The sequence below is a fragment of the Polyodon spathula genome, chromosome 16, assembly GCF_017654505.1.
Source record: "Polyodon spathula isolate WHYD16114869_AA chromosome 16, ASM1765450v1, whole genome shotgun sequence".
Lineage (NCBI taxonomy): Eukaryota > Metazoa > Chordata > Actinopteri > Acipenseriformes > Polyodontidae > Polyodon > Polyodon spathula.
Genome location: NC_054549.1, coordinates 6910653 through 6934157, shown reverse-complemented (window position 1 = coordinate 6934157; position 23505 = coordinate 6910653). Strand labels below are relative to the sequence as shown.

Sequence of the window (23505 nt, the reverse complement as noted above, 5' to 3'; positions counted from 1 at the left end):
AACTTAGAGGAAAAATGTTAGGTTGCTTCATGTATTTTTTATTTTTATTTATATTTTTCCTCAATGGGTGTTTTTTTTTAGTTGGCAGGTAACAATCAAAGTGTCAGTAGCTGCGAATCAATCACAGTTGCACATCCTGACAGTTTGCAGGAATAGACTCTCCTAGCTGGTTGATCCTATTACACAGAAGTAGCAACACATATTTATTGGGATATTATAGTAGTGTCTTATAAAGGTAGCTGGTTCAGCTAAAGAGAGGGAGTTATTCATTTTATAATAAGCATATGTTATTGTGCATTAGAGTCTGAATCCTCAGGTATTATTGCAATAATGGATGCAGTAAGAAGTAATACGAATGACTGGGGTGTAATTGAATTTGATCGATTGTCACTTACCAGAATAGTACCTACCCTTGACAAATTAAACGCTGAAAATATATTTTGTTTAAAAGGAAAAACAGCTACTAACATAAAGGATTAAGTACAGGAAAAAGAGTGATAATGGGGAATGGAAATGAAAACAGTAAGCAGAAATGGGGTAATGCTGTTATTGTTGGAGCTTTAAGCTCGTTCACGCGAGATTGTCTTCTGTGAAACATGCCTTTCTGGGGTGGAACCCTAATAGTGTCTGGTGTTTTTTAATTGCAGAAATACATCCTTCCCCTCATTATGGGCAGCAAAGAGGATAAGAAGCATCTGCAGAGGATCGAGAGCAACATTTCGGAGATGAGTGGCACCCTGACACAGACAGGTGAAGATTAATATCTTCTTCACTTTTCCACCTCAACATATTTTCCTTCATTCATTTATCTGTCGTGGAAATCTGCTTGCATTTTACAAATGACGCTCCCGTCGTTTCGGTTTAATATGAAATTGCTTGTTTACTGTCTGGCTCGGCCTCAATTAATTGCGTTTTACTGAAAAGCTCTTAACCTCAGAATATTAATGAGGGATGAGGGGAGAGAAATGACAAATTTTTTTTTTTTTATGGCTAGAAGTTCATTTTAATTTCTGCCATGAAGTATGCGTCTCTAGCCGGTGATTAACTGAGCCGTGACGGGTACATTTCTAAGTCCGGACAGGTAAGACATTTCTGCCTGCCTGTCAAGTATAAACAGCAGCTTTTTTCCAGCAACAATTAAGCATCCTTGTAACCCGTTAAAACAACTTTTTATATGAAGAGGGATGTTGTGTAAGGACCATCCTGTTACCCTGTGATTTCTCAAATGGATGCTCTTACATTTCTGTTACAAATCAATAAGTGGATTAGGTGATTGCATTGGTTCGTGTACTTCTCAGAGAGATAATAAAAAGATGAAATCCAGCCTCAGAGTTTACCCCTGAAGCTACACTTTGCTTTAAGTTTAGTAAAGTCTAATACAAAAATTCAGGGGGTGGGGTGGTATTTAATTTTTTTTCTAATCATGAGAAAGATACAATATAGGTGTGCTCATGTCGATCTGATTAACAAATGAGCACAAATGTTTACTGCCATTGACTCTGGTATGCCACAGAACTTCCTTGTAAAATGTTGTTTTTTTGACGGTGGTAGTGTTTTTTTTTGTTTTTGTTTTTAAACAAATTTCTATTTTTGTTTATTGTAATCTGTCAGATTTTAAGATAAGGCTTTTTTTTTTCTTTTTGTCTCTGCTAAAACCACAATCGCATGTAAAACCAAATAGCAACCCGTTTCCCGTGTATGAAAATGTGAGTTTATGACACACATAGGCTTTGTGTCTCTCTTCCCCACCCCCTGACACCGCTCAGCTACAATGGTGCAGTATTGTCCTGTTTCTGCTAACAAAATGTTGTTTGCAGTTTCAACATTATCACTGGTCCCCATAGTGTTGTGCTAAAAACCTTTTGTTCTTGTGGGTGAGGGCAGGTGTGGGAATCTGACTGGAAAGTAAGTGTTAATTTACACCTCAGTGTTATTGGACATGTGCTGTAAGTTCTGACTGCTTTCCAGGTTATCGCATCACCCACACAGGTTTGAACATAAAGGCTAGAACTGTTATCCTGTATGAAACATTATGATCCATCCCATAAAAAGAAACAGCAATTACCACATTCAACCATCAGGTGGTACTGCTTGCTATGCAAAAATCCAATGTAAAAGTAAAGACATTTTAATCTCTTCAACTCCAGATGCAAAAAGGAATGTGCACTCCAGGTACCAGATTTTGAAATTATTGTAATTGAAATATTGAAATATTATAAAATAATATTTGGAAAAAGTCAACACATTTATAGCATTATTATTATTATTATTATTATTATTATTATTATTATTATTAACCCTTTAGGATCCTGTATACTAGATAGTCATATTAAATGAAGCAAAACAAACAAGTTATTTTTTCATTATATTTTTGTTCATACAAAAATATATATAGTTAGCAAAATACACAGTAAAATAAACGATTTATATACATAACAGAAATATATGTATGTATATAAGTATGTACACAACTATGCACACAATAATAAAAAGAATACAAAAAAAATTGTAAAATAAAATACTATGTATATACTTTAGATAGCTGATTGGTTCCTGCGGTATCTCCAACTCTTCTCAGTGTCTTCACAGACAGGGATTTTTGCATGGAACGCAATTGGATAATAGTTGCCTGATGATTTCGATCTCTGTTTGCCGACTTCAAACACACGTATCACATTACTATCACTGCCTTAGGGCACTGTGACAGAGGAGTAGTATGAGCTGCAGATCTCAGTACAAAGGGGACGCAGCCGGGGCGCTGTGTGTTTCTTTATTTGTGTAGCAGAGGACTAGCGAGTGAGGAGCTGCAGCCATGGAGCCAGCACAGACCCCCCATCATGACTAGCACTGCAGAGCACAGCACAACACAACAGAGCATCACTGTACTACAACCGGGGCACTTCCCCATGCACTTGTGGGTTACTCTGCTGTTGTTATTTTGTGAAACCTTTCTGTTTGGGACTGAAAACAAGCCGTTATACCAGCAGCAGTATGGGGGTAAAACGACAGGTTTATCAGTCCCAAACAAAGTTTTTATAAAATAACACAGTACAGTGATTATTATTAATTAAAAACCGACTGTTTGGACATTCACTTTGTCATCCCCTCCTGACAGGCATGTATACAAAGAGATCAGATTGAAAAAAAACAACAACAAAAAAAAAGCTAGAATAGACGGCAAACCTTGACTCAACGCGGGCACGGCTTGATACTGCAAGTGCTGTTTCATTTGACGCACATGTTTACGTCCTGGAGCTGATAAGAGGATGCAATACCGGACATCATATATTCTGATTTCTAAATTGAAATCATCTGTACCCCCGTCATAACCCTATCGAGCACAAAACAAGTCAATTCAATTCTGTATTGTTTAACCACTAACATTTAACATCTCGTTTCCAAGGCCAAAGCTATAGAAAGGATATGGCAAATAGCAACAAAGAATTCACATTTTGCTTTATAACTGAGCATCACTGTGGGACCTTCTGGCTGTTTGGTAGGAGCGCTGACTCTTGAGCCACCAGCCCTCTCTGGCAGACATGCACAGCAAAGTTATTGTCCTGTAAGCACGCTGTCTAAATTATAGACCTTCACCAGCTGTTCCCAATGGAACCCATCTGAGATGCATTCGGAAGTATTTGATAATGAAACTGATTTAATACTTCTTTTATTTTAGTTTGAAAAGCCCTTTCATTCCAGTAGTGCATTTCAAGGATAGTGTTTGGTACACAAAGCTTTTAGCCGGCAAACCAGCCAGCCGGCATTTTTAAAGTTGGATGATGCTACACCCGTGATTTTTAAACAAATTCGACATTGCTTAACACCTTGATTTTATACAAATGTTTTATTGATTTTGATGTAATACAAGCAGCATGAAACCCTAATGCATTGATTGGGGAATAAGAAACCTATTTGATCCAGAGAAGCGCTAACTACAGTCTATATAGTTGTTTGAAATTATACATTGCATTTATTGCATGGTTAAGCAGCGCTGTTAATTTTGTTACTTGTTTTTAATTTTTCCCTTATCAACTATATCTTCAGTGAATCTTATTATAATTCAAATCAACAAGTATTTGGAAGCAGAGCAATGTTTATTAGGATTTAGAAAGGGGAATTTCGGCTGTTTTGCACCGTGTATAAAAGGATCTCGCATGTTGGTTGTTTGGAGGATTTCAGATGCATTAGGGCTGATGATTAGGCAGCTAATGGAAGTGTGTAGACATTTATTTAATATAAGGGCAGACACAAGCTTAGAACGGAATCTATTTGTCTAGTGTAAAGAGAAATTCCATTTATATTGTACCGAAATTGTTTTTATCCTCAGACCTGGGGAAAGTGCACAATGAAACTTACTGAGTTGTTTAGGAGCCGGTGAAGAAACACTAATATGTGAAGTTGCATGCTGTGTTAGTTGGGAGGAGGACTTTTTAGCTAAAAGGATTGACACCTAGTAAAGCTTATGGTTAGACCACAGACACTCTAGCAGATGCATAGCTGGATGTTTCTTGTTAACAGCAGTAGTTCTTTCTGTAGGTTTACTAAACGGCTAAACTGGGCCTAACGGAACCCCCTTCCCAAATACAGGGCCGTTACACAGAATGCGTTCAACTTCTATATTCTGTCCAGGATTGAAGAAGGGCTGTCTGTCCGAACATGGATTTTTTTTTTTTTTTTTTTTTAGTCATTTCTATATTTTTGAACTTTAAATGTTTGTTTCACTGATGTCCTTCAGGTCAGGTGAGATTTTGGTTTTTAGATTAGTGACAGTTCTAGATTGTAAATATACATCCCATGATTGTAGGAGAGGTGACAAGAAAGCAGAAAAGCAGGGCACCAGCGAAAAGGCTTGGGACTGGCGCCTTAATCTAGAGAGAACCCTCAATCACCATTCTTGTCATGTAAAGAGAATTGACTGATGCCTCCCCAGTACTGTTCTCTCTGGCTGCAGTGTGTCTTTATACAGTGAGATGGTTCTTTTAATGTGGATACTAGAAAATCAACACGCTGTATTTCATGATTTTTTTCTGTTTTAGACCGTGTATATGTTGCTTTTTTTTTTTTTTTTTTTAATCTTTCATAAACTGTGAAAACTAGTTGAGAACAAAACTTGTATGCAAGTAGTGATGTATATTTAGTATTTTGACACACATGTAAGTTAAATAGGGCTATTGTATATTCCTTCAAGGTACACATGCTTCATATTCCCAAACCCATATGTAACCAGTGCAGTCTGTGAGCCAAATAATCATCTACAGTATGACATCCTAAGTGTTGGTATTGTAGCAATAATGATAAAGGTGTAGATTTTTTTTTTAATCAAATAAATATGCAAAACCTTTTTGAAATCCAAAAAATTGTAAATGTTTCAACTTGTCCTTTTTGTTCTTTCGTCATGGCTTTCTCTTCGTCTTACCGCAGTGACGCAGCTGCAGACAACTCTGGCCTCGGTTCAGGAGCTTCTCGTTCAGCAGCAGCAGAGAATACAGGAGCTGTCGCAGGAGCTGGCTACTTCAGAGGTAACCTGCAGTTCTGAAAGTTCACAGTTCAGCAAAGCACATGCTCCATTCTAAAGATGAGGGAACACTGAGCCTCTTTGTGGCTTGGAAATAGGTTTCAGGAGACTGGGTTTCAGGCACTGCATAGCACACCAGGGGAGACTTGATACAGGGGTTTGATACAGCAACGTTGCTTCAAACTTGGTCTCCTGGAACCAGGTTTCAGGCCACTGTTCCCTCAGCTTTAGGGCTATAAATTACTCCAGCACAAGCAGAGAATCTTCACATGTTTTTGTCTTGAGTTTATTTTCCCTTGTGGGTGTTTGACCTTTTAAAGAATTACAAATATATATATTTAACAAAAAAAGTTGAAGTTTTAAAACAATAATTTACATTTTTCAATGACATCTAAATGAATGCTGTCGGCTCATCAAAATGTTTTAAGTGATTAGGTTCATGTGCTGTATGTTTGTGCAAACAAAGGTTTTAGCCCTGCTGGTGGAGTCTGAGTTTTCTGGGGACACCCTGCATCTCGGGGGATCCTCTCATAAGCGCCTTCAGTGGGAAATCTAAGCCTGCTGGAGTTTGCTCAGGCACAATTTCTGGGGGAACTTGATAACTAATTGTTTTTGTTTTTTTAAACCCTGTGCAGCAACAAAACTTCTTTTTGAGTACACCTACAGCTAAGGCCAAATGTTTTGCATCACCCTGTAGAATTAACAACTTTTTTCTTCATAAAGTCGAGTGAAACCTGCAGAAATAATATAACCTTAACATAATTAATTAGACAGCTTTTAAATTTTTTTTTTTTTTTTTTAATTAATGATGTCTCAAGCATATTCAATAAATGTTATGGTCCTGATGGTCTATGTTGTATGAGGAGGAATCAGATCAAATTATTTTGTTAAGACAAAAAAAAAAATAAGATGGAAAGCTAATGCATGTAGCTGTATATCACAATACGATACACACCTCTATTGTGACACAATATATCAAGTAAAGAACGTGGGGGGATTATCTGATACACAGTGAATCAGCCCCCTAATTGGGAGCACCTTCACTGAAAGCTGGCAGCCATCAAGAACTTACATTGGCGAGTGGATTTTGAGGCAGGTGTCGGTAATTGGAATGGAGGGTGGAAAATAACAACGGAAATCATTCGCTCAGCCGTTTCCTCAATATTGCCGTTATACATTTTTAGCTAAATGGCCAAAAAAAAAAAAGCTTTGAAACCAGGTTCAGCCAGAGTTTAGTGTCCGAGGCTTGTTAAGCCAATGGGTGTTTTGAATAAAGCGTATAGGGATAGAGGAAAACGTGTACTCATCTGTTAAAGAAAGATACAGCCATGTGTGAAGTGATACTGTGTTGGGGTTTAAAAAAAAAAAAAAGCGACATGCAAGTGCAATGAGATGTATTAAAAAATGACCGGAAGGCAGAAGATAGGTTTGTATTCTGTGCTAAGGCAGCTCTTGATAAATTCAAATTCAACCCAGATGGTGAGTCTAAACCCATCACTCTGAATCATTTCCTATATTCTGAAGCATTGTACACTAACTTGACTCCTATTTAATATATCTGACTGGGATGCACAATCCAAGGGTGGAACAAAAAAAAAAAAAAAGCTAGATATAAATACACACACACACGCACATTAACTTTGTGGTGTCTTGTTGGAAGCATGCAGTGTGTGAAAGTATATTTAATATCAAAACACCCATTTAAACAAATCATAAACTCCACTTTACGACCATAGTGTTGATCTTAATTTTTCTTTGGGGATGTGGGTCCATGTGGTGTCAAGCCATATGGGAAATTGGAAAAATGTTTTTAGGTCCTTAGCATGTGATTGAGAACACATGCTAGGCTGTTCAAGCTGCTTCTCATTTTCAGTTTGGTGGTTTTTCAAGCTGGCTTTTGAGTTTCTCCCTGCATTGTAAAACGTTCCGCTTTTGGCAATTCAACTTTTTAACACGTAAATGCTTATTTAACCCAAAACATATTGGAACTGACGTTTCTTCAGCTTCTGAAATATTGTGCCTCTCAACTGCTTGGATGTCACGTGGGCTTCCTAGTTTTTGGAGTTATTCTTTGGAGGCTTTTTCTCCATCTAGGGACACAACATTGAGTGTAGACAGATGTATTGTATTGTGTTATTTTGTTAATTTTTACTTTCCCCTGTTTTCTCTATCATTTTATAATGCCCAGTTTGAATGTCGCTTCACTGGTGTAACTCACAGGAGGACTGAAGAACAGTGGGTGTTCTCAGTTCCTGGTGCCTGACCAGTGTCGCTGTGGCGCTGTGAGCCAAACCAATCCCGGACACATTTTTTCCTGCCTATATAGCCAATGCAAAACTCCCTAAAGGCCCCCAGCCAAGATCGGCAACTCTGCGCATCCAGGGTTTAAACCTGCACACTCCTGATCGCATGACTCTGAGCAAACTGTTGTGTCTTTATTGGATCAGTGAATGAGGATCCCAGGCAGTTAAGTTTTAACTTCAGAAATAAAAGTAGGGATCTGTTTTTTTTAGGGATCTATGTTATGTATTTGGTGTTCAGTGCGAGATGTGAATTATACGTTTCTAAAGAAAGTTTTCTTAGAAAGGCTCCATTCTTAATGTCTAATCCCTATCCTTTTTTATTTCTTCTCGTTTTATTAAAAAAACATTCACATGGCCATTATTTAGTGTTTCGCTTTTATTTATAGCAGCTGAGCATTTCACACTGCAGTATTTTTTTGTTTGCCGTGCGTCTGCAGTTCATTTGCAGAGCGGAGACTGTTTTTGTGTGGGATTAAAACTTCTTTTCGTCCTTGATCATTTTCCTACATTTGCACTCCCATGTGCTCAACTGGAATGAAAGTATTCCAAGCACTGGCCAGCTGAAGACAATTCCTCCATTGGAGGTGGGTTTGGTGACAGGGCGGTGGAGTGCCCTGTCTTAACTTGTGGGTGCTAGCCCTTGGGAACTGGATAAATCAATGGCCCTTACTAATAAGTCTAATGGTTGTATATTACAGTTTTCTGCTTAGTAAGCAATCATGTAAGTTCATGCATTAAAAAAAAAAAAAAATGCTTGCAAACTGTGTACAGCCAAACCAGTTTTGCAGGAGGTAGTCTTTGCTGCAAGGTTAAGCCTATACTGTCAAAGTTTACTGTATTTAGGTGGATGTGGTTGACAGCAACAGGCTGACTGCAACCAAGCTAATCTATGTAGGATGCTAAAGTTGCCCATTGCAGAAACACAGTTTGTTATTTTACTTTGTTACCAGTTGCCTGTTTTAATGGAAAGGTCAGCCAAGTATCTTGGGCTTTGTGGTCTTGCGTGACAACACAGTCACATGGATTGCAGACAGGCAGGCAAAATTGGAAGGAGTAAAATGGAAAATGCTACTCTTATAAATAAACATTGCGCCTTTTTGATGAGTAATTTTGAAATGCAGTTGCATAGTAGTTTCAGAAGGTGTTTGCAAAGTTTTTGTTTTTATAAAGAAAGCAGCTGTTGCAAGAAACGTGGGTGTATGATCTCGGTTTTAAGCTCTTTCTGGGTGCGCTCTGTGTTGCCTGACTTGCTGGCAGCGGGATTGCACTGATCCCTGAAGAACCGCAGTCCTGCAGCAGTCAGATGCTTTGCCGTTATCCAATGCACTTGTTCCACAGTCTCTAATGAGGCTTTTAAAACTGAAAAGAAAAAGTTTTAACCCCCCCCCCCTGCTTTTTAACAGCCACATTAGCAGCTTTGCAGTTCATAACACAGACCTTTTAGCAGTTTATAGTTCACGCCAAAACCCTTCTGGCGTATTGGTAGTTAAGTCTGCTTTTTAAAGGAAAATCAGTCTAAATGAAGGGCTTTTCCCAGCAGTAAGTTTGTAATTTTATTTGTTTTACTACACAAGCCCCAGACTTTGCTTTCAAAGCAATTCATTGTTATTATTATTAAAGGTAAAATTAGTGAGGTGCATTCCTGCTTTATTATATTGATGCCTTTGGGGAGCAGGGGATTAAGGCAGCTATAATGAGGTGAAGTTTATATTAAACATGGTTGTCTATGGCTTAATGTAGTTGGGACCTAAGCTGTGGTTGCCTTCTATCTGAATTAGCCGAGCTTTGTCAGGCGGGCTGAGCATACTAATAGAGCAGTTATGGATGAACCAGCGAGCTTTGTCAGGCGGGCTGAGCATACTAATAGAGCAGTTATACCCAAGTTTGTAATTGAGTCTGATCTGCTTCAATTAATTTCCTTAAAGATTTAATTACATGTTAAGTGGCTACAAAGGAGGCCAAATGATCGCATGCCATACTATAGGGTTCTTAACTAACTAACTGGAGTGCCAAGCCTTTTTATTAATGGTATGTATTAAGCTCTGCAAAACCTTCCACCTCCCGTATTCCATGCCTTTCATTCTCATCGGAGACCTTGAGGCAGAGGATTAAGAAATGCAGACCAAGGACGCTGGCTTTTTGACACTTCAAAGCTCCACGCACCTCTTCTGTTTCAGTACAGGTTTACAAGTCTCCAGAGCATTCCATCTCTTAATGGGACACACATTTCTAAGCTTGAATTAGGAAGGTTTTTTGTTTTTTTTTGGTGTTGATCAATTTCAAAGGGATTCTATCCAGTCCTTCACACCACTTGTTTGTGGATGATCGCTGATCTAAAGGTGCATATATAAAATAAATTTGCATCCCAAGTGATCCAATCCGATCCTGCTGGACCGGGGAAACAAATATGTAGCTCCTTATTGAAACATGGCTTAAGTTTTGACGAATGGCTCTTGAACTTTTTTTTGCTTGCTGTGCTTAAGTTAGCCTTTGAGCACACGTCGGGGCTTTAGACTAAAAAGAAATGTTCACAACATCTACATTTTAGGGAACTAATTTGTAGCTAAATCGTTGTAGGCTACTGGACCCATTCTTGCAGGCACGTTTTTTTTTTTTATTTTATTTTAAAGGAAAGAGAGGAGCAGATTGCTATTCAAATACACAGAGGCTGTTTCAGTCGACAAGTTCCAACCCCAAGCAATTCATCTCTTGCCAAAGAGCATGTGATAACTCCGTGGTTCAATACAATCCAGTGACATGTGGATCACTGATGAATGCTGGCATTGTATCCTCAATGCTTCTTATCAAATACTTTTTTTCAAATCATCGGTTGGCAATATGGAAAATGATGTAAAAACTGTCTGATTTCATGGCCGTTAACATTTTGAAAGGTCTTGTACCCAAACAAGACCTTTCAAAATGTTCTTTCTTTTTTTTTGTGCTGTGCAGTATTTATAAAATGCATTACTGTTTACTGTGTCATTACATTAGTGTTTTTATTAAACAAATACTGTTGGAGGGGTTCAGAATGAATGGCTTTATTAAAACTGAATGACCAGGGAATGATTCGGTGTGGGCAGCTATTGTCTGAGGCTTCCCCAGTATGCAGCTCCAAGGCCCGGGATGCAAGTGAACCCTGTCCTGCATGGAATTGTACACAGCCAGGCAGTAAAGATTATTAACAAAACCTGGATGATCTGATACCACCCGTTCTTTGTTCTTCTTTTTTTGTTTTTTGTTTTTTTTTTCTCAGCAGACATCTTCCGCGGCAAATCGAATGCTGGAGTCCCAGAGTATAAATGAGCTGAAAGCTGAGATTGTCTCTTTGAAAGGACTGCTCCTAAGCAGGTGCGAACAACGTGGTAACTTCTGCATTCAATCAAGTCCTTGATGTCGTTGTATTTAAAAGATTGCAGAACCCCCTGCAGCATTTTAGAAAGAAATACTTTAGTCTGTGCAGTACATTTTATATCACAGCAATAGCATTTTCTAAACACAATCTCAGTTGGTGGAGGACTGTGTGTGAGGCTTCAGCTAATGCATTCATCTTTTTATTGTTGCTCATGCTAACACACTTTAATTAACATGGGTCATTTTTTTATATCAAGTCATTGTGTTCCAGTGGTTCTCTGCCAGTACCAACATGAAGCACTCTACATTGGGTAGATAAAGCTATAGCATGTGTGTTTATACCTCTGTGGGGAAACCTGTGGAAGCCAGCAGATTCTCTCGAACTGTGAATGTTTTAATTTATGCAGTTGAATTATCATAAATATTCATTGGATTCTGTATTCATAATGCAACTTTAAGTTTTAAATGGTCATTTGCATTTCTGAATCATTAAGATTAAAGCTTTATATGCTACTCTTTAGATATTTGCTTGTTTGACATGTTTATCTAAAATAAAAAAAAAATTATATAATTTTTTTTTGCCACTTTTGCTTAAAACTAATCCAGAGGCTAGTGTGTGCGTGTGGTTATTGAACGCGACATCTTTTGCCTGTTCCCTTAAATGTTTTAAACACATGCATTCCTGTTCATTTGTCTCTTCAGATTGGTCAGCCTTTGTAAACCATTAAGTGCCCAGGCAGCATAAAAAGTCAAGAGATTTGCTTTCTTAAATCTATACCCTGCATTAAAGATGTAGTGGAAATATACAACGTGCATAGCAATAAAGCATCAAGTCGATTGTGACCTAATTTATTCTGCTTCTGATTAAACTAATTACCATTGATTTATCCAGTTGTAGTTTTCTCAGGATGTCTGAAAAGGATGCACTTGCAAAATTTCGGATGTTGGAAATGAATATGCAGTTTTTTAAAGTGTGGTGGACTGGAGTGGTTTTCCTGTGGCCTGTGTTGTAAGTGCAAACACCTGGCTCAGCAGTGCAAATCTGGCAGTCCTCCAGGTCACTAGAGGGCAGCTCAAATATATAACTTAAGGAAAACATCTTGAGAGCCTGTCATTTTTGGAAGGTCCATGCAAAGAACTCACAACATTTTTGACTTGGTGGTTATCAAAGTGGAGAAAGGATCTTGCTAGTGATTTACATTGGGGGAAAAAAATGTAATGACAGCATTTCAATGTTTTTCTTTTTAACGTTAAAGTATAACTTCCAGACCCTCGTCCACAGAGATAGTGCCTTGCTGTTGCAAAAGAAGTAAACGGTGTAAAGAACTTTCCCCTTCCACCCAAGAGGGGGGGTATTGTCAATTAGGAAAAAGTTATTGTTGCTTTGGAGCTTGGCTAAGTGCTTTTAAAAAAACAAATAATGGAAGTGTGCAGTTTTGTACTGTAAGAGCCAACAGTCAGCAAATTTTAAATTTCTTGATAATGTTTAAGGTGACAATGAATAATGTGTGCGTCATCTTGTTTGTGCAAAGAGATGCAGAGGAGATTGAAATCCCCACAGCTATTTCTTCCTAAAGCCGAACCACAGCCAATTTCTAAAGCCTCACAGGATAACTTTGGGAACTTTTGTAGCTTTTTAAGCCAGTGTGCCGTTCTCAAGTATCTGGAGTAGCAGGCTAGCCAATAGGCTTTGAAATGCATGTGAAGGTGCCAGAATTAATAGAACAAGCTGCTGCTTGGAATGCAGAGCTTTCCAGAAGTTTCCTTTTTAAAGAACAAAACATACTTGGAATGCTTTTAAAATGAGATCCATTCAACATTTTCTTTCCTGCTTTTTTGTTGTGATTTGTGTCACTCCTTTCAGGGTATCTCTCCCTGAAGAACTGTAATGAAGAATATTTTTTTTCTTATCCCTCCATAATAAAATATCCTGGAATAATGCTTTTTAATGGACAGGGATTAATTTCAGTAAGTAAATTTGAGACTTTAATACGAGTTATGAGATATACAAAAGCCTCTAGAATGTCTCAAACTGCTACACAACATCCTATTTATCTTTTACATTGTGTTTTTTCTTTTCCTCAGAAGACAGTTTCCTTCATCCCCTTCAGCTCCTAAGATCCCCTCCTGGCAGATTCCCATCAAGCCAGCCACACTGAATAGCTCGCCTTCACTCAACCATAACAGCAGCAGCGACATCTCTCCTGTCAGCAACGAGTCCACTTCCTCTTCCCCCGTCAAGGAGAACAACAGCCCTGAGAGGTTGAAGGGGAGCGTGCTGGGTGTTGACAGCGAGGTGGGTGTGGACACGGGTATGGATCTCAAAGACCAGGTGAGGATGGAGGTGCAAGGGGAGGAGGAGAAGAAGCAAGAGGAAGAGGAGGAGGATGATGACGACGACGATGTGAGCCACATCGATGAGGATTGTCTCTCTGTACAGACGGAAGACCGCCGGGGGGGAGACGGACAGATAAATGAACAGGTGGACAAACTTCGGCGCCCGGAAGGAGCCAGCAATGAGAACGAGGTTGACTAGCTTATACGCGCACCTTTTTAGATTGATTTTGTTTCCCTTCCTTCGTTTTTATTCCTTTCCTCCACTGATATACACATGATTCTATTAATTTTCTGTATAATCTAATACGACAAAGTCTTCAGTGTCCAAAAAAAGCAAGTCAACAGAATGTAGAACTGTGGCGCCCTGTTCTTCTGTGTGGTGTATGTTCCATTGATTCGCAGTGTTGGTGCAACAATAGTGCATGGCTGGCACAGTAAGTAGTGTGTGGACTTTCTAAACTCGTAGGATTATGTGCTCAAACCAATCAGAGTTCTGTCGACCCCACTGTGATAGCAATCGGGGACTGATCTTGTACTCTGCACCGAGAATCTAGGGAAGCTCTAATTTTGCAGTGGGAAAAACTCATTAGACAGTACGTGTAATAGCTTGGTTTTCGCTGCTGTTTTCAGTGTAATAAGCGTGTTAGAGTGGCACTGAGTTCTGAAGGCTGTTTGATTTTCTTCTAATGGGCTACTATCTGCAATTCTGCACACCAAAGACCCATTCACCCGTTGCACCTTCGTGTTTTCAAGTCTGGGTATCTGTTAGGGATGTCGCCTTTCTGAATTAATTATGTGGGGAAAGAATAAACAAAGGGAGTGCAGGTTTAGCTAGTGCGCAGACAGCTTTGGCTCAGTGCTAGTTTCCATCTGATCCTTCCCCCCTCAACCTGATTTGCTAGTTTGTATGCAGCAGAAATACTGTGTGTGAGAATTACAAGAATTACAACGTTATTCATGGGTCTGAAGCTGAAACCTTGTGGCTACCCATGTCCAAGCAACAGGGGGCGATCTGGAACAAAATAAGTATTGCTTGCTTATAAAGCAGGGACTGGAGGGGGTGAAAAAAAGAAACCTAATCAACTGAATATTGTATGAATACTTGAACTAATGAAATTACTCATTTATTCAGTTTGACCGCAGGAGGTTTTGTCTGACAAGTATCCATTCCTCTATTATGTACTTTTTAAAGACACCCCCCCCCCCCCCCCCCCCAAAAAAAAAAAAAAAAAGTGCTTTCTGGTAAACTGGAGTTTCACTAAATAGTTTGCTTTCAATTTCAGTACCAGGGCTTCAGCCCTGGAAGGCAAATCGCGTTTGTTTGTAAAAGCTCGCCTGCGAAATGATCTGGAAAGCACATCCTGCCTTGATGCTCAGTCAGCCCACTGAGCAATTTAGAAACATGACACTTTCCTTTAATGCGGGAAGGTTGATCAGTAATACTGTGAAAAAGACGACTCGCCTGAATATATCCCAGAAGTGAACGAACTCGCTCAGCCAGTGGTTCAGTGTGTTCAGCTCCCCTTCCTCTCCTGACCCAATAAAACACACTTATGACAGTCACTGTTAACAAGGATGTTTTTACAATGCACTGGTTCCTAAGGCAAGATGTTTGTTTTTAGAAGATGAACTTCAAACTTTAGGAACTACTTTACCAGACTTCTGTTGTTAGATACCTGTTAGATCGTGAGGAGTGAACTACAAACCAAAGCCTATAGATTACCCCCTGATTCATATACAGAGGCACTTGTTGTAATGTTCCGTATATAACACACACGCCTTTTCACAGCATTTATTATTCTGTTGTGTATTATATACTGATGTGTGGTTCATACAAATTACAGTAAAAAAAACATTTATCGTATTCAATAACATACCTTTCACACATGCATTTTATAAAAAATAATTTATTACATGGATGTTACAGAAAATGCGTGGTATACATTATATTCATTATATACAGATGTGTGTTGTATAAAATATATTACAGTATTTTAAAGACTGATTCTAACCCCCTAAAAACGCCAGATATTGCTGCTGTATTTCCATGGTTTCCACGGTGACCCGGGTGTGTGAGCCAATCACATCTGTTGTTACATCACCATTGATCTCCATTTGAATACCAATGTTGAATGTTGTTTTTACTTTTAAGATATTAAAAAAAAAAAAAACTTGATGCCAGGATGTTGAATAATGGAAGTGGCTGATCAGTATGTCAAGAGAAGACCTGCTTGAGTTTACTTCAATAAGGAGTAGGGGAAACCTTGTCTCAGTGCTTCTAGCGCTTTTGTCAGGAGAAGGCCGGTTTTATTGTCTGACTTTCGGAAAACAACGGTTGTATCTACAGAGGGAGCGAGAGGTTTCAACCTGTATCCTCTGTCCATGCCATTCATATTTACGCTGAATTTACCAGTTAAAAACACTGCATGTTGGTTATATTAAAAGTACAATTTCTGCGTCTTACTGTACGGTTCATTACTGAGAACAAATACTGTCCGCTGGTATTGTGACTCTGTATAAACTTCTGATAAAAAAAAAAAAAATGTATATAATTGTAATAAATCTGGTTTAACACAATATATTAAACATATGGTGTGCAGACTGTTTTTTGTTAAGGTAAACACAAGAAAAAAAAACAACATATGGCTTCAGGTACCATTCTGAGAAATAGTGTTCAGTTTAAACTGGATTTGTAAATGGGTATAGTTGTACTATTTGGGGTGGGTCATATTCATAGTGTTTTATCATGTGCATACAGGGACATTTCACAATGCAAAGTGTGATTTTCAATAATCACATCCATATATAACTACATTGAATCTGTATAAAGTAATTATTGATACATTCCACAATGATACATAAAAAAAAAAGCATCAGACCTGCTAAGAGTTAAGTTTCCCCCACAGAAAACAAACAAATTACCAGCACAGTCAGTCGGAATTCTAGCATACATATAAAATCCCAAATTCATTGCATTCCCCGTGGGATCAGGAGGGGAACAGGGCAGGGGGAGTTTACAGTCAAACCTGATGGGTTGTGGTTTTTTTTTTTGTTTGTTTTTTTTCTTCAAAATGAAAATAAATCCTGGAATCAACATACTGAACTTGAGAAAAAGGTGTTGAGCATTACGGTAAGGAGTGAAGTATCTGAATTATACGATCTCTCGTAGAGAGAGAGAGAGAGAGAGAGAGGTGTTGTAGTGAGAAACGACTATGTGTGTTCTCCTACATTTCTATCCCAGTGCAGTAGTGTTACACAAATGTTTAAATGCATTGTCAAGTTTACAAATAATCTGTTTAAATTCTCTATCTTGGGGATATGGTGTACAACATTCAAACTTCCTGATGGTTCGATAACTGCCTTGGTAATCTATTAACGTTTCCCATGAGCTAATGCCTACCTGAGATTTATACTGTTGGGTGGGGGGGGGGGGGGGGGGTTATTAATGCACTTTTACATCATTCAAGGACCTCTGGGATGAACAATCACCATCATAAAGCCCACTTTAATAGGATTGACATTTTTCTTTTTTGTTCTAAGGAGTCCTGATTCAAATTCTTGACTTTCTAATGCTCTTAAGGCTGTAGTTGCTGCTGCTGTAAAGAAGATGAGCATAGCCAGGCCCTGTGTAAAGCAAACCCCTCTGAACGGGACTGGAGGATCGTGGGTAGAGCCTGGATGGTCTGTCGGTGTATTAATGGAGGACCCAGCATTAAGGTATGGTTTGGGTTTACAAACGATAGTGTTCAGATTGTTTTTAAAGTTGTAACCTCATCACTCTGGTAAGTGGAGACACCTCGATAGAAGAATGTATTGATTTTTTCCAGAGCCCCTTATTATTGTTAAGAAATGAACACCCTGAGGGATAGGAGGCAGGATGGCTCTATAGATTAAGGGACCATCCATAAAGGACGATGGAAAATACAATGCATATCATTCCAATGAAAAACACGAGCCAGCCGACTGTCGGCCGCGTTGATAGCATCAGCTACTATATAGTAAAGTCGATTCTAAAATGTGAATGGGGTGGAGGGTCCCAAGGTGCAATGTAACCCCCTCACAACCAATACATTTTCGATATCAAAGGCCAAGAAGTATTACGCTTATGGTGTCATTTTTATATACATGAGGACCTGAAAAGATGCCTATTCCTGTGGTCACAGAAAGCCAAGGATGGCATTTTTATTTTTTTTTTTTTTTTTTTTTTTTTTTTATCAGTTTGTTCTGCTGTGCAAAAAGCCAAAAGATTTGCCATTAAATTTGCACGACTAGATTTGTGTTTTTATTGCTGTAATCATACAAAAACAATGCATTGTCCGCAGGAACACCCGTATTTTGTTTATTGAGATTAGGCCGTGCTTGACGTCCTTTTCCACTTGCACGGAAACAGCTTTCGAAATACTTGATACCTGAGCTGAGATGGTGGACGTGTTCTGCAAATACCCAGCCCATTTTATCTGTGGTAGATCAGTTTTACACCCCCCTCCCACCTCCCTTGCTTTCACAGGTATTAGCTACAGTCCAAATAGCAGACGTGAAGTAACCTTTCGGCAGCAAAAGGAAATAAAACCACGCGCCGAAAACAGCAGAAAAAACATCAAAGTGGCCTTTTTATGTGTCTATTTTTATTACCTTCCATTCCTTTCACTGTTTCCTCTGAATGCTAACACGACATATTTTTTTTGTGCTACCAGTATGAAAGAATTATGTGAAATTGGACTGAAAAAAAAAACATTTCATTAGCATCATTTTCTTGCAAGTTTATTTATTTAATGCATCTATTTAGTTTTTTGCTTTTCCATACTTCCCCTTTTGAATAGGGTGAAGACTTTTTTTTCTGCCACGGCACTGTAGATTCACTCCCTGTTTTAGCAGGTACAGAATTACTGTCTGATACAGCTTGAAAGTTCTATGTGTGGCAAAATGAGTTTTGTGTTTCGAGTGGGCTTCTAATACCTGTTGCACAGTGGATGGATGCTAGAGTGTGATGGCAGGTTAAATGGAGTCCAGTCATAGGGGAAGATAGTCTAAACTGTGTACAGAAGAATGTCCAGGCGATTTGAAAGCAAGTTGTCTTGTCCCTTTTTTAACCCTTTCAGTCCTGAATTATTTTTGTCCTACTGAAATGTGAAATATTTAAGTTGTATAGTTTAAAAAAAAAAAAAGAAGTCCTTTTTATTCAGAATATTTGAGAAAAAGACCTTTATCCCACCAGGACTGAAAGGGTTAAAGACCGTCTTGCAACGATTTCCATGCTGCCTCAAACATTGGGGACCTTCGCTGGCGTTTGAAACATCCACTAGGAGTCCCATCTCCTCAGAATCCAGCTTACTAGAGCTCTCTGGACCCAGTAGCACAGTACCAGCAGCTTTTTCTAACGCTTGCCCTCTTAAATGAACAACTTGAAGCCACTCCAAAGAAACCTTAAAACCACTTCCCAGTGACACCAGGCTGGGAAAACATTGAGCCTACTGATGTGGACTCCAGGGGGAGTGGATTTTAACGAGCTGTGCGGCGGCCATTTGGCACTTGAAGAGTAAAAGTTGTCTGTGCGAGGAATGTCAAGCAGGAAACCTTTGTGGAAGCTTGGCTGAGATCTGCATATCCTATATGGCAGCTCTCCTTGTAGTATCATTAAAAAAAAAAAAAACAATATAATTCAAAATCACTAGCCTGCTGAGTGGCCTCTCACCTCTACAGTATTTTGACAAGGAGAATTCTTTCCAGTTTAAAAGCCCAGAACACTGGCAATGTGCACCACCTACTTGTACAGTGCCCAGCCAGTTTTAACTAAACGAACCGTGGCAGTGTTGACCTGCTGTGTGTCCTCTGTTTATGCAGCAATCCAACTGGCCATTGAGCTCTGATACTGCAAGCAGCTTGTAGGAATTCATCAATGAATCTCACAATGTTAGGATTAGCATGTGTTGTGACAAGGAGCATATATATTGTTTGTATTGTTTACTTGTGTCTGTCACCTAGGTCAACCTTGCTTTATCAAAAGCAGTGTGAAATCGTGTACCCGATCCGGGTAGTACTAGTGTGAAAGGGGCTTGTGTGTGTGCAAATTAGTGAAAATCACTTTTAATAAAGTGAATACACATTCATTGAATTGAGCACAGCATTATTATTGTGTGATATGCATGTAGAGATTTGCATCGCAACTGAAAAAAGCAATCCACAGATGCTTAAATGCAGTGGTGGTCTTGGCAGTAAAATACTGTACTGTAGTGTCATTGTAATTCAAAGGTCATTACATGTGATCCCACATGACAGTTAAGCTAGGCACCCTCTAGAGATGACCGTGATCATATAACAAGCTGCTTGCACGTGAGGACTCGTTTTGATGTATTGTCCTCAGTGATTGAGCACCACTGACATTTGTATACTGTATTTAAACTGCTGATGTGCAGAGGCACGCTTTTGCTAATTGTAATCATATTGGGCTGCTTTTAAGAATCAACCACTTATAAGAATCAAATCATCTGGGACGGATGTGATTCTTATAAACTGAGTGCAGTGTGATGATAGATAGATAGATAGATATTTACAAAAGCAGGTTTAGTTAATACATTCGATCACTTAAATTATAATCGTCAAAGCTTTCCTTATGCAAACTGATAGAACCCCCAGAACGAGCCGCACTACAGATGTTAGTTAAGTAAAGTGTTTGGTTTCATACCACTTGCAGGTTCTGGCAACTGTAGTTGCATAATGTGGTGGTGCACTGTACAATTTCAATTGAAAAGGGTGAGAGTCAGTACAAAACGACAGTAGTCTCTGCACAACAAAAGATCACGCAAGACTGCAAACTGGCTGCTCATGCATGTGTTTAATACAAGTGCTGGAGTTCTGCCTCAACAATCAGCCAGCATCATATTCCCTCCTTTCAAATCGTGGAGTCTCTTAAAGTTCTCCTGGCAGCTTTTCAAAATTTAAATTCAACAAATGTGCTGCTTGTCAGAGCCGTGTGACACGTACTGGCGTTGGGGGCACAAGCTAACTGGTTTTGCACTAGACTGGGTGTTGAATTAATCTTACAATCTGAGATCTGTCCAAGTTGCATGGTTTTGCAGAGGCATCATCTGTTTTGTTAAATCTTAACTGCTGCTGTTCAGCTTCCATATGTAATCCTAGCTAGGATGCCAATCTGTGAGACGTGCCATGGCATCTCTTTTAATATCCATCGAACAGATGGGAGCGAGGTTTTTGCATCTTGCCTGCACCTGCAGCGGCACGGAACCCATGCTGGAGGGATGACAGCTTATGAACTAAACCCAGGTTGTCCCAAAGCAGGATTCAATCCCTCGTTTTACTCCCACTGTGCCAGAAAGATGTAAAAGGTGTTTTACTGTGAAAATGCAGGAATAAAAAAAAAAATTACATCTCTTGGTACTGCTTCATTGTTGGAGTGGGCTGGTTAGCGTGAGAAGGATGGAGGTTTGCTCTGCTTCATTGTCAGCCTGCTGAGTGCAAACCACTGGAGGCACTACCTGGGCAACAGGTGTGGAGCTCTTTCACATTTGCAAATTAGCCTTTTATTAATGTGCTTCTGAGGTTCAGCTGTAAAAGTAACAGACGCTTTATTGATGCTGTCTTCTGCATTGTTTTTCTGTGGATTCAGTCTGGTTTGCCTTTTAAATACGTACATTCATAATTTATAGTATTAAAGCAGACAATAGGAGAAGGTGTAAGCAGAGACTCGCAGACCCGCACTTTCAAAAGCTAACTAGAACCATTGCACTCATCTGTAATGGTGAACCCAGGTTCTGGAGAGAGATTTCCCAACTAACAGCTAGCATTTTTGGTCTAGGAGTAAACCGGTCAGGGCATATTGTGTGGTAATGAAAGCCTCATCCCATTAAGCATGTTTTTGAAGTATATGGATTTAAGGAATACCTCTGCTAAGCCTAGTTTATGGATGTTATTTTTTTCTTTTCATGGGCTATACTCAAAATGACCTTGACAAGCCACTGTTGTCTGTTTTGGAAATACAACCCAATTATTCTTCCACCTCTCTTAAAGGCATGCTGTCCCTACTAGGATCCAGAAGTTGACTTCAGAAATTCCTTTTGTAACAGAAAACCACAGACACTGGTACACACCTCTATTAATAGCTGCTGCAGAGGCTTTCCAGCTAGAGGGGCGATACAACAAACATGATGCAAATGTCACATTGCTGGTGTATTCCTTCTTAAATTACATGCTTTCAAATGAGGGCGACTGTGATTACTATCTACAGTATAATGCGGGTGGGTAGCAGCCTGCCCACTACCACCTGTCTTAATTCTCCTTTTTCTTACAGAACGGAGGGGAGAAACACTGGGTCTTTAATAATGTGCCTCGCCTCTCTCTGTCATGTTATCTTTACTGAATTGCACACAGTTGGAGTAGTACTTTGTTACTTGGGGAGATTTCTTTATTTGCGGTGAATATGTATTGCAAAGAATAAACACATTTTTGTGTTTTAAATTATTATTTTTAACATTTTATTTATTTCGGTTTCGACAAAGTTTCTCTGTTTTTTTTACTTTGTCAACAAGACTCTGCATATGGTCATTATAGGGACAGGTTATTCGTTCAGAAAATGACCTCTATGCAGAAATATTAGATCAAAAGTCATTCCAGTTGGGACAGATTTAATGGTAGGATTACTATGGCAGCAGGACATGGGTATTCATGCATTTCTTTATTAACCACAACCTAACTTGGAGATTACAATTCTAGTTCTCAAATTGCTTGGAAACCTGCAGAGGATTGAATTGACTGCAGGAGTGAACCAACAACCCCACTGCTACCCCCAAACATTCAAGAGACAGGGGCAGGAACTGTATGGTATCATGGTCAGGTATGTGTACATGTATGTACTGTATAAGCACATGTATTACATTATATCCTACCTACAGAATGGCATTGTTTTATGCAACCTGTCAGGTCACGCTTTCAATAATAATGTATTTCTGTTTTTACTTATTCATGTACCTACTATTTTTATTTATTTAAAACAAAAACGCCAATTGGATGCTAATGACCAGGTTTTACATCAGATTCAGATATCTGAGGGACAGTGTGCCCCCTTTGTTTTCACAAGCAATAACTCCATTGATTCTCCCATCTGGAAGGGGTTTGCGGAAAGGGTAATCGTTTGTAAAAACCGAAGAGCAGCGGCGGCTTTGAGAGGGCTGTGTTTCCGGCCCGCTGCAACAGTGCTGGCTACCAGCTACAAGTGCCATGGCAGCCCGTGTGTATTTGTACCCACGTTGAGTCCATTTACATGGCCTCAATGCAGAAGCGTGTCTTCCCCTTTCTGCTCATTATCAATGCATCTTACGGGGGTTTCTCAGAAGAAAACTACTGAATTCCCCTCTGCCTTCTGTCAAATGAACCAAAATGCACTGCTTTGACATTTAAGAACTTCCTCACTTGCCAAGAAGCAGTGCTAGATGATGTGTGTTTGACTTGTTACAGTGGGTTTAGCTGCCCCCCACATTTGAGAAGGCCCTCCATGCTATATTGTTGCTCTATAAAGTGTTGAAAATGATTTCACTGAACCCTGGAGACTGGCGGTTTGGTTCTTAAGCAAACTACTTGAAAATGAATGGCTCTCTGGCACCAGGCCAGTAGAGATGAACAATTTTATGCACTTGTTTCATGTTGCAACTTGCTACATGTTTGCTCGCGTTCAAAGTCCCTTTTTAACGCAGGAATGACTCATTTGTAGCACGAAACACGCATTTAGCAAATTAAAACAAATAGTTTGAAATGTTTGGTATTCCTGGGTAAACATTTATGTAACAAACTGACACAAATGCCAGCAAGAAACCTCTCTTCGCAAGGGCTTAGGTTTTAGGATTAGTTTGTTTAAATTGTTGTTTTAAGTTGTTAAAACAGGTTTTATTTATTTCTTTTTAAATTTTAAAGGGAAAATAAACCATTAAAGGATTAATTCTGGTCCAAGTTTTTATTTATTTATTTTTATACAATTAGTTCTTGATTCCC

General features: G+C 39.1%; 1 protein-coding gene across 4 annotated transcripts in view; it reads left to right on the top strand.

Moving 5' to 3' along the window:
- The window catches only part of pex14 (peroxisomal biogenesis factor 14), a 55592-nt gene extending 40878 nt beyond the window's left edge, over positions 1–14714 (top strand). For 2 of the 4 annotated variants that reach the window (XM_041273514.1, XM_041273517.1), the window contains exons 6-9: positions 648–750; positions 5422–5519; positions 11072–11166; positions 13255–14714. In XM_041273514.1, coding sequence (XP_041129448.1) covers positions 648–750; positions 5422–5519; positions 11072–11166; positions 13255–13705 — 747 coding nt within the window. In that variant the 3' untranslated portion in view covers positions 13706–14714. The remainder of the gene's footprint in view (positions 1–647; positions 751–5421; positions 5520–11071; positions 11167–13254) is intronic. The other 2 variants (XM_041273515.1, XM_041273516.1) reach the window with 2 other exon arrangements.
- Positions 14715–23505: the final 8791 nt, after the last annotated feature.